Source organism: Haemaphysalis longicornis, unplaced genomic scaffold (genome assembly GCF_048455015.1).
Source record: "Haemaphysalis longicornis isolate Haplotype H1 unplaced genomic scaffold, Haemaphysalis longicornis Haplotype H1 scaffold_3, whole genome shotgun sequence".
NCBI classification, from domain to species: Eukaryota; Metazoa; Arthropoda; class Arachnida; order Ixodida; family Ixodidae; genus Haemaphysalis; species Haemaphysalis longicornis.
This window is the reverse complement of record NW_027526335.1, coordinates 62,535,995-62,548,343: the sequence shown is the minus strand read 5'-3', so window position 1 is coordinate 62,548,343 and position 12,349 is coordinate 62,535,995. Positions and strand designations below refer to the sequence as shown.

The 12,349-nt window shown below is 49.1% G+C and overlaps 2 protein-coding genes across 2 annotated transcripts in view; one reads left to right on the top strand and one right to left on the bottom strand.

The window, feature by feature from the left end:
- The window catches only part of LOC144174532 (uncharacterized), a 598,699-nt gene that overhangs the window by 382,050 nt on the left and 204,300 nt on the right, over positions 1 to 12,349 (bottom strand). The window lies entirely within an intron of this gene.
- The window catches only part of Cass (apoptosis inhibitor cassowary), a gene marked incomplete in the record, with an annotated part of 20,946 nt that continues 17,708 nt past the window's right edge, over positions 9,112 to 12,349 (top strand). The window contains 2 exon segments of the mRNA XM_077703275.1: positions 9,112 to 9,418; positions 9,707 to 9,875. Coding sequence (XP_077559401.1) covers positions 9,357 to 9,418; positions 9,707 to 9,875 — 231 coding nt within the window.

The following is a 12,349-nucleotide window of genomic DNA, read 5'->3' as shown; positions in this document are numbered from 1 at the left end:
CCTCCAATACTGTCAGATGTGTGTCTGATTACCCCAACACCCAGCACACATATTGATCTTATGCTCGCGATGCTCATTCGCCACGCTGTCCCCTCACTCTCCCCTTCAAGGTCCTCTGTACTAATGGTAGAGTTGGGTCGCTCCTCCTGTAATCATCCCTGCCACGTTATGGCCTCACCTCTTGGAGAACTTCACTTTGTGTAGAACACGAGGCCGCTAGGCCACGCATGCGCCATGATGCCGGAGATGGATGTCCGGTGACTGACTCATGTCTAATAGCGACGAACACATGTCTACAGACACCGCCTTCTAATATAGAGTACGGAATATTTTTTACAGCTATATTATCGCATTTTTCAAAGCACGCAAAGCGGGTTACATGTGTGGTTACGGGCGTCGATATATAGTCTACGCTCGTTACAGCGGATCCGGCAACAACGGACTTTCGGTTACAACAGACCATTTCTGTTGGTTTGTCTGGTACCCATGCATTTTAAATGGAGTCCACTCCGCTCACAACGGACCCGGCTAGAGCAGACTATCGGCTACAACAGACTAAATTTTAGGCGAAAATTGTTTCGACTGAACGTTTATAGCGGACTTCCGCGGGGCCGGCGCCCGGTGTGCTTTTTCGTTTATTTTGGCAAGAAAACTATTATGTCTGGCGACATTGCTGGCAGCCGGGTCGTTGGCGCAGCCAAGCCAAGCCAGTGGCTTCTTTTTTTTTGTGCGACCAGCGGCAGGAGCGGCAGGGTAGCTGATTTCACTGTCGGATAAATTAAGCGTAATTAACGCTGTTGAACACGAGGAAAAACAGGCTGACATCGCCAGAAGTACAGGCCTGTCTAAGCACAGTGTCCGCTGTACCGTCAAGAACAAGGCCGCTGCCGATAAACGCGACTCCGGTGAGATTGAAAACAGGGCAATCGAATACTCGAAGTGGTGCACTCGGAGGCGAGTCTGCCCTCGTCAGTTTTTTTATGTAATAAAAAACTCGGGTTCAGTGAAGTTCGGCTTTTATTATTCCCACGCAAGCATCGTTCCCGTTCCGTTCGATGAAAAAGGTAAGAAATGCCTCAAGTAGGGGTTGTTCCCCATCCATTGTGTTCAATCTGCCGGTAACCATGCGCTGGTCTAACTTTCGATTTTACAGCTGACTGTCATCAGATTATTTCATTACATCTGTTTCAATGACCAGAATAAAATCGCCAAAAATGTGGAATCTGCCTTGAGGGAACGTCAGGCAGCGATCCGATTTGTTTGACAAATGGTTTCGGTGGTTTCGGGAAAACCTGCCTCGTCGTGAGGGGATTTAAAAGATCCTAGCTAATGCTGATGGGCACGACTGATGTTTTATAGCTGGTTTATAATTTTGCCTATTTATATTCTTGCGTTATTTGCTCAGCTCATATTGCGTCTTTACACGCTTGACCACATGCGCTAGGCCTTTTCGAAGTGCCGGTGCTAAGTTTTGGAAACGGTGTTTACGCGATTCTTTGCCCTCGCGCGAACACTGTGCAGAGGTGCTGCAGGCGTGTAGAAAGAACAAAGTGTATGTACTATGCATGCAATATCGGTCAAAGTACCCACTGTAGGGCTCATAGCCCCCCCCCCCCCCCCCCCTCCCCTTGTCGGATACTGCATACTTCGGCTACAGCGGACGTTTTTTTCCGGATTCAGAGGGTCCGTTGTAACGGGCGTAGACTGTAATGGGAAAAAGTTAACTAGAACGCTTGTTTGTGTAATAAGAACTATTGGATTCGTGTCCGAAAGTTGAAATGTCCGCGCCTTTGTAGTCCTCCGTTCAAGCCTTGGATGTAAGGATCATGTTGGTAAGGATGACCTGTGGACGGCGGTGGCTTGGTAGAAAACTAGGGGAACAGATAGCGACGCCCCTGTCGAAGACGCGAAGATCGGCGAAGGATATTCCGCGGATTTTTCTTGGGCACTATGAGGTGTCCCAAAAGCCGGATCCGATAATGACAAAACAAACACCACCAATTTGACACGACAAGAACAGCAGGTTAGTCGCACGTTCATCCCTTATACAGATCCTTAGTGGAGGCCCCAAGGGGAGAACCAATCTGTTCAGCACTTCAGAACTGAGTAGGGCCGTAGTGGGCCGACTCGTATGCAGATTGTTCCCTGTGGATGAATAAGGTTATAGAAATCTTAGATAATATTAAATCTTAGAAAATATTACGTAAAAGGTGGTACATGTTTTTCCCATCTCACAATCTGGAGTTCCATGTGCTCATCTCCAACCCCTCCTACACGTATGTCCGAATCTCCGCGACTACACCTATGCGCACTGGCCGTCAGGCGGCCACTTTCAGATGGTGCGAGTACGACGCTACCGTGAGAGTCTGAAATGCATCATTCCTCCTTACATCTTTATGGACTTACGACTCAGCCGGTCCCAAGAATATTTACCAACAAGGTGTTCGCCAACATGGCCACTACCCTTAGGAAGAATGTCTGCTTGTCTCGTTTAGCACAGCCTGTCACGTGTTACCTGGCTGTACGCTTCGCCTATCATCACACCAGCGCCATCAATAACATGCACGTCGTCTGCACATGGCTTACATCTACATGCGCTCGTAATACTTAGCTTTGCAGATCACTGAGCAGAATTACTATTGTAACACCGCGAGGGACAGATATATGGTAGCGTCACAAAACAGCATAGTTTTGCATTCAGCGTACCAAAGTCGCTATCTCTTCAACATTAACCTCATTTCGCTTGTTGATTGCCCTGGCATCAACACTACCAGCTCAGTAGAGGACAGCACTTAAGACCGCTCTAGTTACCTGGACACAAGTTGGTACTTTTGTGTGTAAATGCCTGAGGCTCATCCGTGAGCCTTTCGCGGAGGGCTTTGGAGCAAACTGCATAGCACTTGTTCTTTTAACACGAAACTGTTTTATGCCGGGGTCCACCAAGATCTGACTGACGTCATATCCGTCACGGAAATTACATCGCCAGAAACACTTCAGTTGACGCGGTTGCGCCGGGACTTGAACTGCTTGAACCACGAGCTATTTCGCCGCAACGGGAGGTGCGAAACGCGCTCCCGACTGCGCTATAAACAGACGCGTGAATAGGACGACAAACGCGCCTTATAGCCTTCCCTTCAGATGGTGCTGCCGTCTAGGAGAGGCGAAGCGAAGTAGTGACGCTAATGAGCGCCGACAGTTGGCGCCTCGATGCCAGCGCCTATAAGGCCCCTAAAATTAAGCGCCTACGTGTACGGAAGACGCGCAGCGTGACCAGCGTAACCTGCGGAGAAACCTGCAAGGCAACGACCACGGTTGTAAGATCGACGTCGACTTGCGAATGTCGCGCTCGTGGCACGGTCCGCTGCTTCTTTTGCTGCAGCGGACCGTGTGTTCACCAAACGATTCGCTGACCACCCGTTTGGTTTCGTTCGCACGGACGGTTTGCGAACGCCTGTGTTTTCAGCCGGATTTGTGCAATGCTCCGGCGCGTGCAATCCAGTGTCCAATAAAGCGTGAATCGCATGGAGCGTTTTCTGCTTGCGAAAACGCACCGCGCACGCCCACAGGCGCGCTGGCGCTGCCGCGTAATCTTGGCGTAACCACCCGCACGCTGCGCGCGCCGCGGCCGGCGGCAGCAACATGGCGGCGGCTTCGGCAGCGAAGTTAGAGTGAACTAGAATACCCAAGTATTCTAGTTCACTCTAGTGAAGTAGCCACCATAGCGAAGTGGTGTCGGTAGCCGTCGGCCCGAAGAGTTGCCACCTTTCCCCCAAAAGAAAACCGGCCCTCCGTGTGTGTGTGTGTGCGTGTGTGTGTGTGGGGGGGGGGGGGTATATAGAAGGTTGAATTTGTGTTGGAAAACAGACGCCACGTATTTTTTGCCATGTAATGCCGGTTATTGTAGCGTTTTTTTAGTGAGAAATCAACATAAAATTTGCGCAGAAAGTGCTTAAGAGTGTCTAAAAAGGAAACCTAAACGTGATTTTTTGGAAACACGTCACCTATTTTCTTTGCTCACGTGTCTATGCGCAGCTTGTCGGCATATTTATTGTCGTATTCGCTGAATTGACGCTTACAGAACGCCAAAACGATCATAATCGTGCCACGATGGCCAAAAAACCGGCCAGTGACGGCCGGTTTTAGGTATGGAACGGCAACCGGCCCGCTGTCTAAAAAACCGGTCGGGCCGGTCAAAAACCGGCCAGGTGGCAACCGTATACCTTCGGGAGCTCGAGCGACCGCTTCTAAGCGCTCTCTAAAACGCCGCTCAAGGCACTCAGGAAGTTGCTTGTGCGGTAAAGGAGCTTATAATGTGGCTTAAAACGGTACTATAAAACATCATCCGCGCCGCTAGTGAAAGCGCCCATTCAATATCTGCTGGTGTGGTAAGCCTAAACATCCCCGGCGGAGTCAGCCGGCTGTCTCGAGCGCTTCGAAACCGCCGCCATGAGGCGCGCGCCTCCCCATTGGCGCAAGTCGCCAGGCTCCTCCCACTGCCGCGCGCGACGCGCGTCAAAATCTAGCCAAGGCAGATGCTGCCGCCGGGGCGGAATCGTCTATGCGGCCGTCGAAAAAACGCACGCGCAACGCCGACGCGCCCGAATCGCATGAAAAAACGCTCCATGTGGTTCGGCTTAACGTTGATGCGTATAACGGTGCCATGCCGACGAAATATAAATAGCGATGGGCAAGGTCATATCGATGCACAATAAGCATTAATCTGCTCCAGAGAAGGCACATTTCACTTTCATGTTTTACCGGTTTTTTTATTATTTTTTTTTTTCACGTATCTGTTTGATTTGAACCACGGCGCACACCGAGGGGGTCACAGGTAAGCAATTAACACACATGTATGCCCGGGAGTGTCTCTCACGTCCTTCCGTGGCTTCCTCGGGATTACACTCCCCGCACACAAAGGTACCGCCAAGCAAACATCCTCACTCGTCAACGCCTTCAGTAATCTCCAACCCCTGCGTGTTTCCCTCAGACATAAAACACCTCCATAGAAAATGAGAAGTGCAAATAAGATATATGAGCAAATAAGATATATATGCAAATGAGCAAATAATATGACATATGCAAACTCTGCTGGTTCAACAGCCAGTCCGGCTGTAGATACCAGAGGGCAGTATACGAACAATTCGTCTTAAATTCAGCCCATTCCACTGCAATTCCATTCCGGGGTTAAAGCACTTAAATGTATTCTCATTCGATCGGTGAAATGAACTCCGCACTGTCTGCCAGGGCTGGCCCCACCAACCTTGGGCTCCACATCATTCCCACTTATAACCTCCGCTGGACAGTTGGCCTTCTCTTCTGAATAAAAAAATATTTGCAAAAAATTCCCCCGCATTTCCCCGAGGGGGAGAATGTGAAAGTGCGAATGCACGGTTGTCGGCCCGCTTGCGGCGCTTGCGCTCGGCCCCCGCAGCCCACCGCCTCGCCGCCTTCTCTTCCATCTCTTCCATCGGGTTTGTAGTATCACGTGTACACCACGCAGTTATCAAGCCGCTATAACGCCGCTGAGTCGCCAACGCACGCCGCTGACGACGTAGTTTGAATGCGTTAAAGATATAAGGCGCGTTACTGACAATATCAGCGTCGCGTCCGTGGCTTAGTCGGTAGAGCGTCGGGCTGCGGCCCGCAAAGTCCTCGGATCGAAACCTGGCGCCGGATGCTGTTTCTTCTTTAAATATAGAGGAGCACTGCGGACGCCGACGCCGCCGCCGACGCCGGCGGTGGATGGTTTGGGGTCGCTTATAAAGTGCATTACTCTACGTTTACCATTGTGGATGCTCTACGCTAGTGTGGATGCTCCGCTGAGCGGCCCGGGAGAATGCGCACTGTGGGTGAGCTTCGTGCCTTTCTCGCGCCGTATGTGCGCACGAAAGGCGCGGACAAGAGTGGTATGCTGTAGTTCGGTTCCTCAACGTTCAATTCGTAGCATGGAAGCGGCAATAAGATTTTAATAGTACACCAAAAAAGCGGCGACTCATAGGGAATCGTAGAACGGCCGCAATAATAACAATGAACTTGTACGCCGTGGCTCGTAGCAAGCTCGATCTTTGCAGACTATGGCTTCGAGCCTTCAATAAAATCATACATAGAAACAGATCAGGAAGCCTCTATGTCTGAAATTCAGTTTACAACAGCAGTTTCAGTGGCTCTCGCTTTTAGCATGACGCATTCTTGCATTTGTGGGATGGCCTGAAATGGTAACGACATTTTAGATGCAGAGCATCTCATTCACTCGCCTTGTCCCTCCGGCGTCGTCGGCGTTGTCCGCCCCTCCCCCATTCTCCTCGCCGCGCCAGCTGCGCTCTCCGCCGCTCACCCCCTCTCCTCTCCGATAGCGAACACTTTCTCGCGAGTGGCATTGGATTGGATTGGATTGGATTGGCTTGGCTTGGCTTGGCTTGGCTTGGCTTGGGTTGGATTGGGTTGGATTTGGATTGGAGTGGATTAAATGTGTTGGATTGTGTTGCGTCATAGCCGCGGCACGTTGCGTCATAGCCGCGGCAGACGCGCTGGGGCCGGCGCATGTGCAGTACTCTCTCTTCCGCGGTTTCCTTTCCTTCGGGCGCGCTGCGCATATAACCGGTGTGCCGCTCTCCGGCGAAGCAACATCCACGCTTGGCTCAAACACCTAGAGTCCACGCCGCTTTACAAGTACGCCAACGTCGTCATCGACTGGGACCGGCTTACGCAGTCCCCTCAACGTTATGCGCGCTATAAAACGCGGTCCCTTCGCCGCTCCGCCTATGCGTCGCATCTACACAGGGGTTCCCGCGAGGGGAGGTGGGAGTTTTTTCTAAGAGCTTACGATATTTTTTGTGCGTTCGAAAGGCAACATAAAATTACTGAATTTTAACCAGCGAAGTGATTAAATGCAACCGTTCTAGCAGGTCTTTTGCGCGCAAATCTCTGAAGGCAGGTTTCATAAGTAACGGTGTCGGATCGCTTATTTAATGCTGTCGTCGCAAGTGACCTTGCGAATTAAATTGCTAACGCACGCAGTACAATCAACATCTCATGTTTAGCTAGACTTGCAAAGTGACAAGCAGGTTTAAACCAAGCTTCTGGGACCTGCACAGTGAGCACCGATTTTCTGTTACGGCTGCAATGTTGACCATTTGCATTTTTTTTTTTTAATCTAACAGGTGCCTAGAACAGTGAGATGTGTTTGTATTCTTGCGTAGTGCCGCTTACGAACCATAAACATGGCAAATGAAGTTGCCCTGTTTCAGATGTAGTAACACGTTTCTTTTTATTTCTTGTTACGAAATAGCGCAACGGGTTCCCGGTAACTACTTTGTGTTATAAACTGAAACTGGTTTTTGTATTGGCATTTAATTCTTGGGGATTGGTTAAAACATGCAGGCACGGATAAAAGTTTTCTGTGCATTTCGTTTTTTTTTTTTTTTTTGGGGGGGGGGGGGTAGTCAGCCAACGTTCCAAGAGCAGCGAGGAGAGAACGTATGTAACGCGAAAAGCCAAACGTTGGTTATGAGTATTACCTGCAATTTAAAGTGCGCTATGCGTCGTGTTCCGTAGCGGTGAAAAAGCAGTACTTCAACAAGTAGACGCCAGTATTTTCAAGACTGATTAACCCCCCTTTTAGCCCGAGATTGTCCAGGAATTGTCGCTCGTCTTTTTCAAAATTGTATCGAAAGCGAGCATTGTGGGAAAAATAAAAAAATCTAACGAGTCATGGTACACACCCTCCACACATTTGGCTAACAACATGCATTATATAACGCGATTTTTCCTCCTTCTTTAAACGTCGGTGATCATATGAGACGTGACCCTATTAGGCATTTAGTTATGCTGGGTGAAACGTACTATTATGAGCAATATGAAAGGGAACACAGGAACGCGTGGCAAACAGACTCGGAGCGATACGAGGATGGCGCTGTGAAAACCAAAGGGGGAAAGGAGGGCGCTCTTCCCCTAACTGTTGGCACTCCCACCACGCTGGCATTTCTACAAAGCAGCAGCTTACGTCATTTCGCCGATAATATGGTATCGTCCGACAACTGATAAGACGAACGGCGGGAATGGGAACAGTTGTTAGAACAGCATCCCCCTTACCACTTTGTTTCCGACGGTGGCCGCTGCGTATGACTTACAGCTGGGTCTGAGGGTGTTTTCGGCGCGTTCCTGTGTTCCCTTTCATATTGCTCGTAATAGTACGTTTCTGGATAAGGTGATTCATGTCGGGATTTGAAAATGGGAAATATCAAAATGACACACGAAATGACAGGACAGGCGCAAACTCACAACTGCTTAATTTTACTGAGAAATCCCCCGAAATACCCTTGCGCATCCACAGAAACGTATTTCAAATAATATGTAAAATTAGCAACACAGTATAAGCAACGTCTGTCCAAGAATGGTATTTATTTTTGGAAAGGTACGGGAAGAATTCGACCACACAGTCGCTTGCGGGTGTAAAATACGTCCCCGGTAATGCATGGGCGATAGTGCACGGGTCGTGTGCAGTCTAACTGTTTTTGTTTGTTTCTTCACACAGCGCAATGTCACAAGGTGTGACAAATGCCCGGGTATTCAGGTGTTGTCGCTTTTACCCGTTCCGTGTATTAAACTTTTATCCTTTAAATAACCACCACGCCAACTTCAAAAAGCACCCGTTGACGTTCCCGAAACGGCAGACGACTGAACTTACCAATAAGAAAAGTGCAATGTGTCGAAGAATGTTTACAACAAGTTCACACTCAAGCGGTTACCACTGCGAAGATGTTTCGTGGAATTAAACCAGCGCATTGCCCCGCAACGGCCACTGATTATTGCGTGTCTAGAGGAATGCGAAGGTAGAGGTAACTATGTCATTGCTTACTGCAAAAGAAGTACACATATTGGTTGTTTTATCGTGTGCAGCACGCGGGTTTGCTCTGCGCGCAGCGTGAACGAGCAGACGACGCGAGAGCGCCATCCACACTAGGAGCGGTTCGTCCCGCCGCCGCCAGGGGCGACTGTGTTCAATCGTGCGTCACTCCGGTAACTTCACTTTGCGCCGCCAGGTTTCAGCACTTTACTTCCTTTTTGATTTCAGACGATCAAAAGTAACCGAGGTTTTGTATCAAAATGCTTACTTTTAAATTGTTTCTTACTACATCATAAGACTTGTGTAATTAAATTAAAGCTGTACTGTTTTGCCTAGTTTTTACACAGTTTATTTAGAAGTTTGTAAATACCATGTGATTTGATCCTCTCTGAATCTGCGGCCATGTTGTGTGACGAAGCGGTCTTCTCTTGATCGCGCTAAACACGTTTCGAGATTTTAATGCGCCTCCTTCCGTTCTCTTATTTAAACTCTAGCATTACAGTTCGCAGATATGGATAAAGTGGACGCCCTGTACAAAAAATATGACATTCTGGCGTCGGCGGGAGACAAGTTTCTGAGGTGAGCCCACGCTTGCTGCGAATGATTGGGTACGATGCCCTTCGCTTTCTAGGCCTACTGATTTTCAGATGCCGGCTTGACTGATCACTGCCTGCGCACCGTTACTTGATTTTTGCTGTTCTTGATCCGTGTGAAAATGAATTTGCAAGTTTTTGGAGCAAAAGATCTGTATATTGTGTGCTTTTGTTGGTGCCGATCGTTCGATGACGTCGGTATCGGCCGGTTTGGGCGCCTGTTTCTTCGGAGTTTGATTTCGTTTATCGGCTTTGCACTCTCGTTTGCCTCTCAGCATGAAAAGGACTACCTGGACATCTTGGAATCGGTCAAGGGTACGCCTAGCGAAAAGCGCCTGGCATCTCAGTTCATAGCTCGCTTCTTCAAGAGCTTCCCGCATTTGGCCGAGAAAGCCATCGACGCCCAGCTGGATTTATGCGAAGATGCTGACGTTGCCGTGAGTGTGCATTTTGTTATCGATATGTGCCCTCTGTGAGCCGCTTGACGGTGACACTACGCGATGCCTCGCATGTCATTCCTGTTACTTTCGCTGTCTTCTTCGCCGACTACTGCTAGCTTCTACACGATGCTCGTCGGCCGATGATTTCGGACCTAGTGGGATCGCGCATGTCAGTGCTTCGGTAATTTATATATCTATCTAGCCGTCGGAAATAATTCACGCGTAGAGGGTCTGAGGATTGTTATGAAGCCAGTGCTCTCGCTAAATGCCCGACGACGGTAACAGGACAAACGTTGCCACAACCTTCCTAATAGTCTGAGCTTAGTACCGTGGAGGCATATCTGCGTTAATCGTTCACTGAAAAAAGTGAAACAGTTCGCGGAAATTACAAGGAACTTGCAAAAGACGACGGCAAAAACACCTGCAGCCGTGTTTCAAACGAGAGCAGTGTTCAAGGAGTCGTCTTACCTCACGTGGGGTGGCACTGCTGCTGTTAGCAGTGTAGGTTTTCGCTCAAGACACGGATGCACAAGGCTGACACGCAGTGACTGTAGAGAGTTTTAGTATAGCGGATAGTGTGCACTACAGTAGTGGCGGGTAGCAGGACCCGACTGTGCATGCGTGCGCAGGCCCAGCCAGGACGCCATTGTTTACTGAAACAAATGCACGGGTTCGGCGAGGCTGGCCGCACTTCCCTGCGGAACAAACGTCCGGTCTGGCACCGGCCGATTGTAGCATAGCGTACACTAGCCGCTATACTAAAACTTCCTAATACAGCAATGTCAGCCAGTCACCAACTCGTCAGCTGCTCCCAAGTTGGCAAACTGCTTTTTCATACGAACAGTGATGCAAATCTGCCTGCCCTAAAGTCATCACAGTGGCTCAGGCATGCTGATTTAAAGGGACCCTGCAACACTTACCATCGACAACTCGGAATGTATTTTGGAGGAAAGTCCATTGTCCCAACAATCTCCTCCCGCAAGAACTATGAAAATCTGTTCACTATCACCGAAACTACGCGCGACGAAAATCGCGCATAAATGTTCCCTCTCAACTCAACCGCGGGCAACGCGACGAAAGCTGTGCGCTCTCTCCCGGAGAGGGGGCCGGCGTGCGGCGTTCTGTATGGCGGCCTTCGATATGTCACAGGCCGGGGAGTTTGTCCTTTTCCCCACAACGTGGGCGGGTCTATTTATGGTCTGGTGCCACAAAAAAGCAGGCATGGCGGCCTGCTCGCAAGCAAGCGCTCAGGCTGGTAGGGCGTTTTGAAGCAATAAACGTTTGTTGTCGAGTGGGCTCGTTGAAAGTGGAATATTTAGTTCGTCACTCAACTCCGCGTGCACTCAAAACAAAAGAAACACCAAAAGCATGCGGACAGGTTCAGACATAGAAGAGGTTGATACACAGCGCCGACGACAGCGGATCGTCACAGGAAATGCCAGAATTTGGCCGTGAAGTTGACCAATGACAGCCAATAGGACAGCCATGGCCCGATTGACATCGCGGAGGCCATGCTAGGGGTGCATAATGAGGAGAATTGAAGAGAGCACGGTTGGTTTTTCCGCGTCTTTCACAGCGATTTGCGCGCTTACCGCTTCACGTGCACGTGTAACATTTGGCTCGGGTGTTCCTGGCAGTGTAATCTAAACGTCGCGCAGGATTACTGCACTGCACGAAGAGTGTTGCAGGGTCCCTTTAAGCTACCAACGAAACCAATTAGGCGAACAGTTTGTTGATAGGTCGTCAAAAACCAGTCGCCTATCGGAAACTGCGCTCCAACAAGATTAGTGTGCAGAGAACGTGCTTATATTTTTATGCCCCTGCTACACTAGCGTCCGAATGTCATTTGAATCAAATTTCATTTGACTCAAATGCAAGTTGTGCCGCTACAACGGGTTTTGAAATGCTATTCGGCTCAAATGACATTCAAGTTAAATGAGCACCCAGAGAGACATTTGGGGCTCTCGAATGCCATTTCTAGCACACTCACGCACAGTGTTCCAAGTCAGCATAAACAAGTACATTATTGGTGTACTTAAAACAAACAAAATATTCTTAATTACGGGACTGTTTACATCTCGTTCACTTAAACCATTATATCAAAATATAATAATTCCATACTTTCAGCACCAGTGCGAGCAAGCGATAAACAGTGTGGCCAGACAGCCCAAAGCAGCACAAAAAAACTCGATTGCGATTCAGAACTAAGCAAAAACCATGTCAAAGCTTACGTTATTTATAATTCGATACCATTTTAATGCCAAAGACTGCTGCTAAATTTGATTGTTGCATTATTGTGTAAAAAAAGAACTTGACAGCAGCAGTGCCACGCAGCACGACGAGCGATTGTTAACGCTTTTAAATGCCATCGACATTGTAGTGGCATTCGAAGCCCCTCATTTCCGTCAAACGACATTCGGACGCAAGTGTAGCAGGGGTATTAGTTTGTAGTATGTATTCGCCTCAGTAAG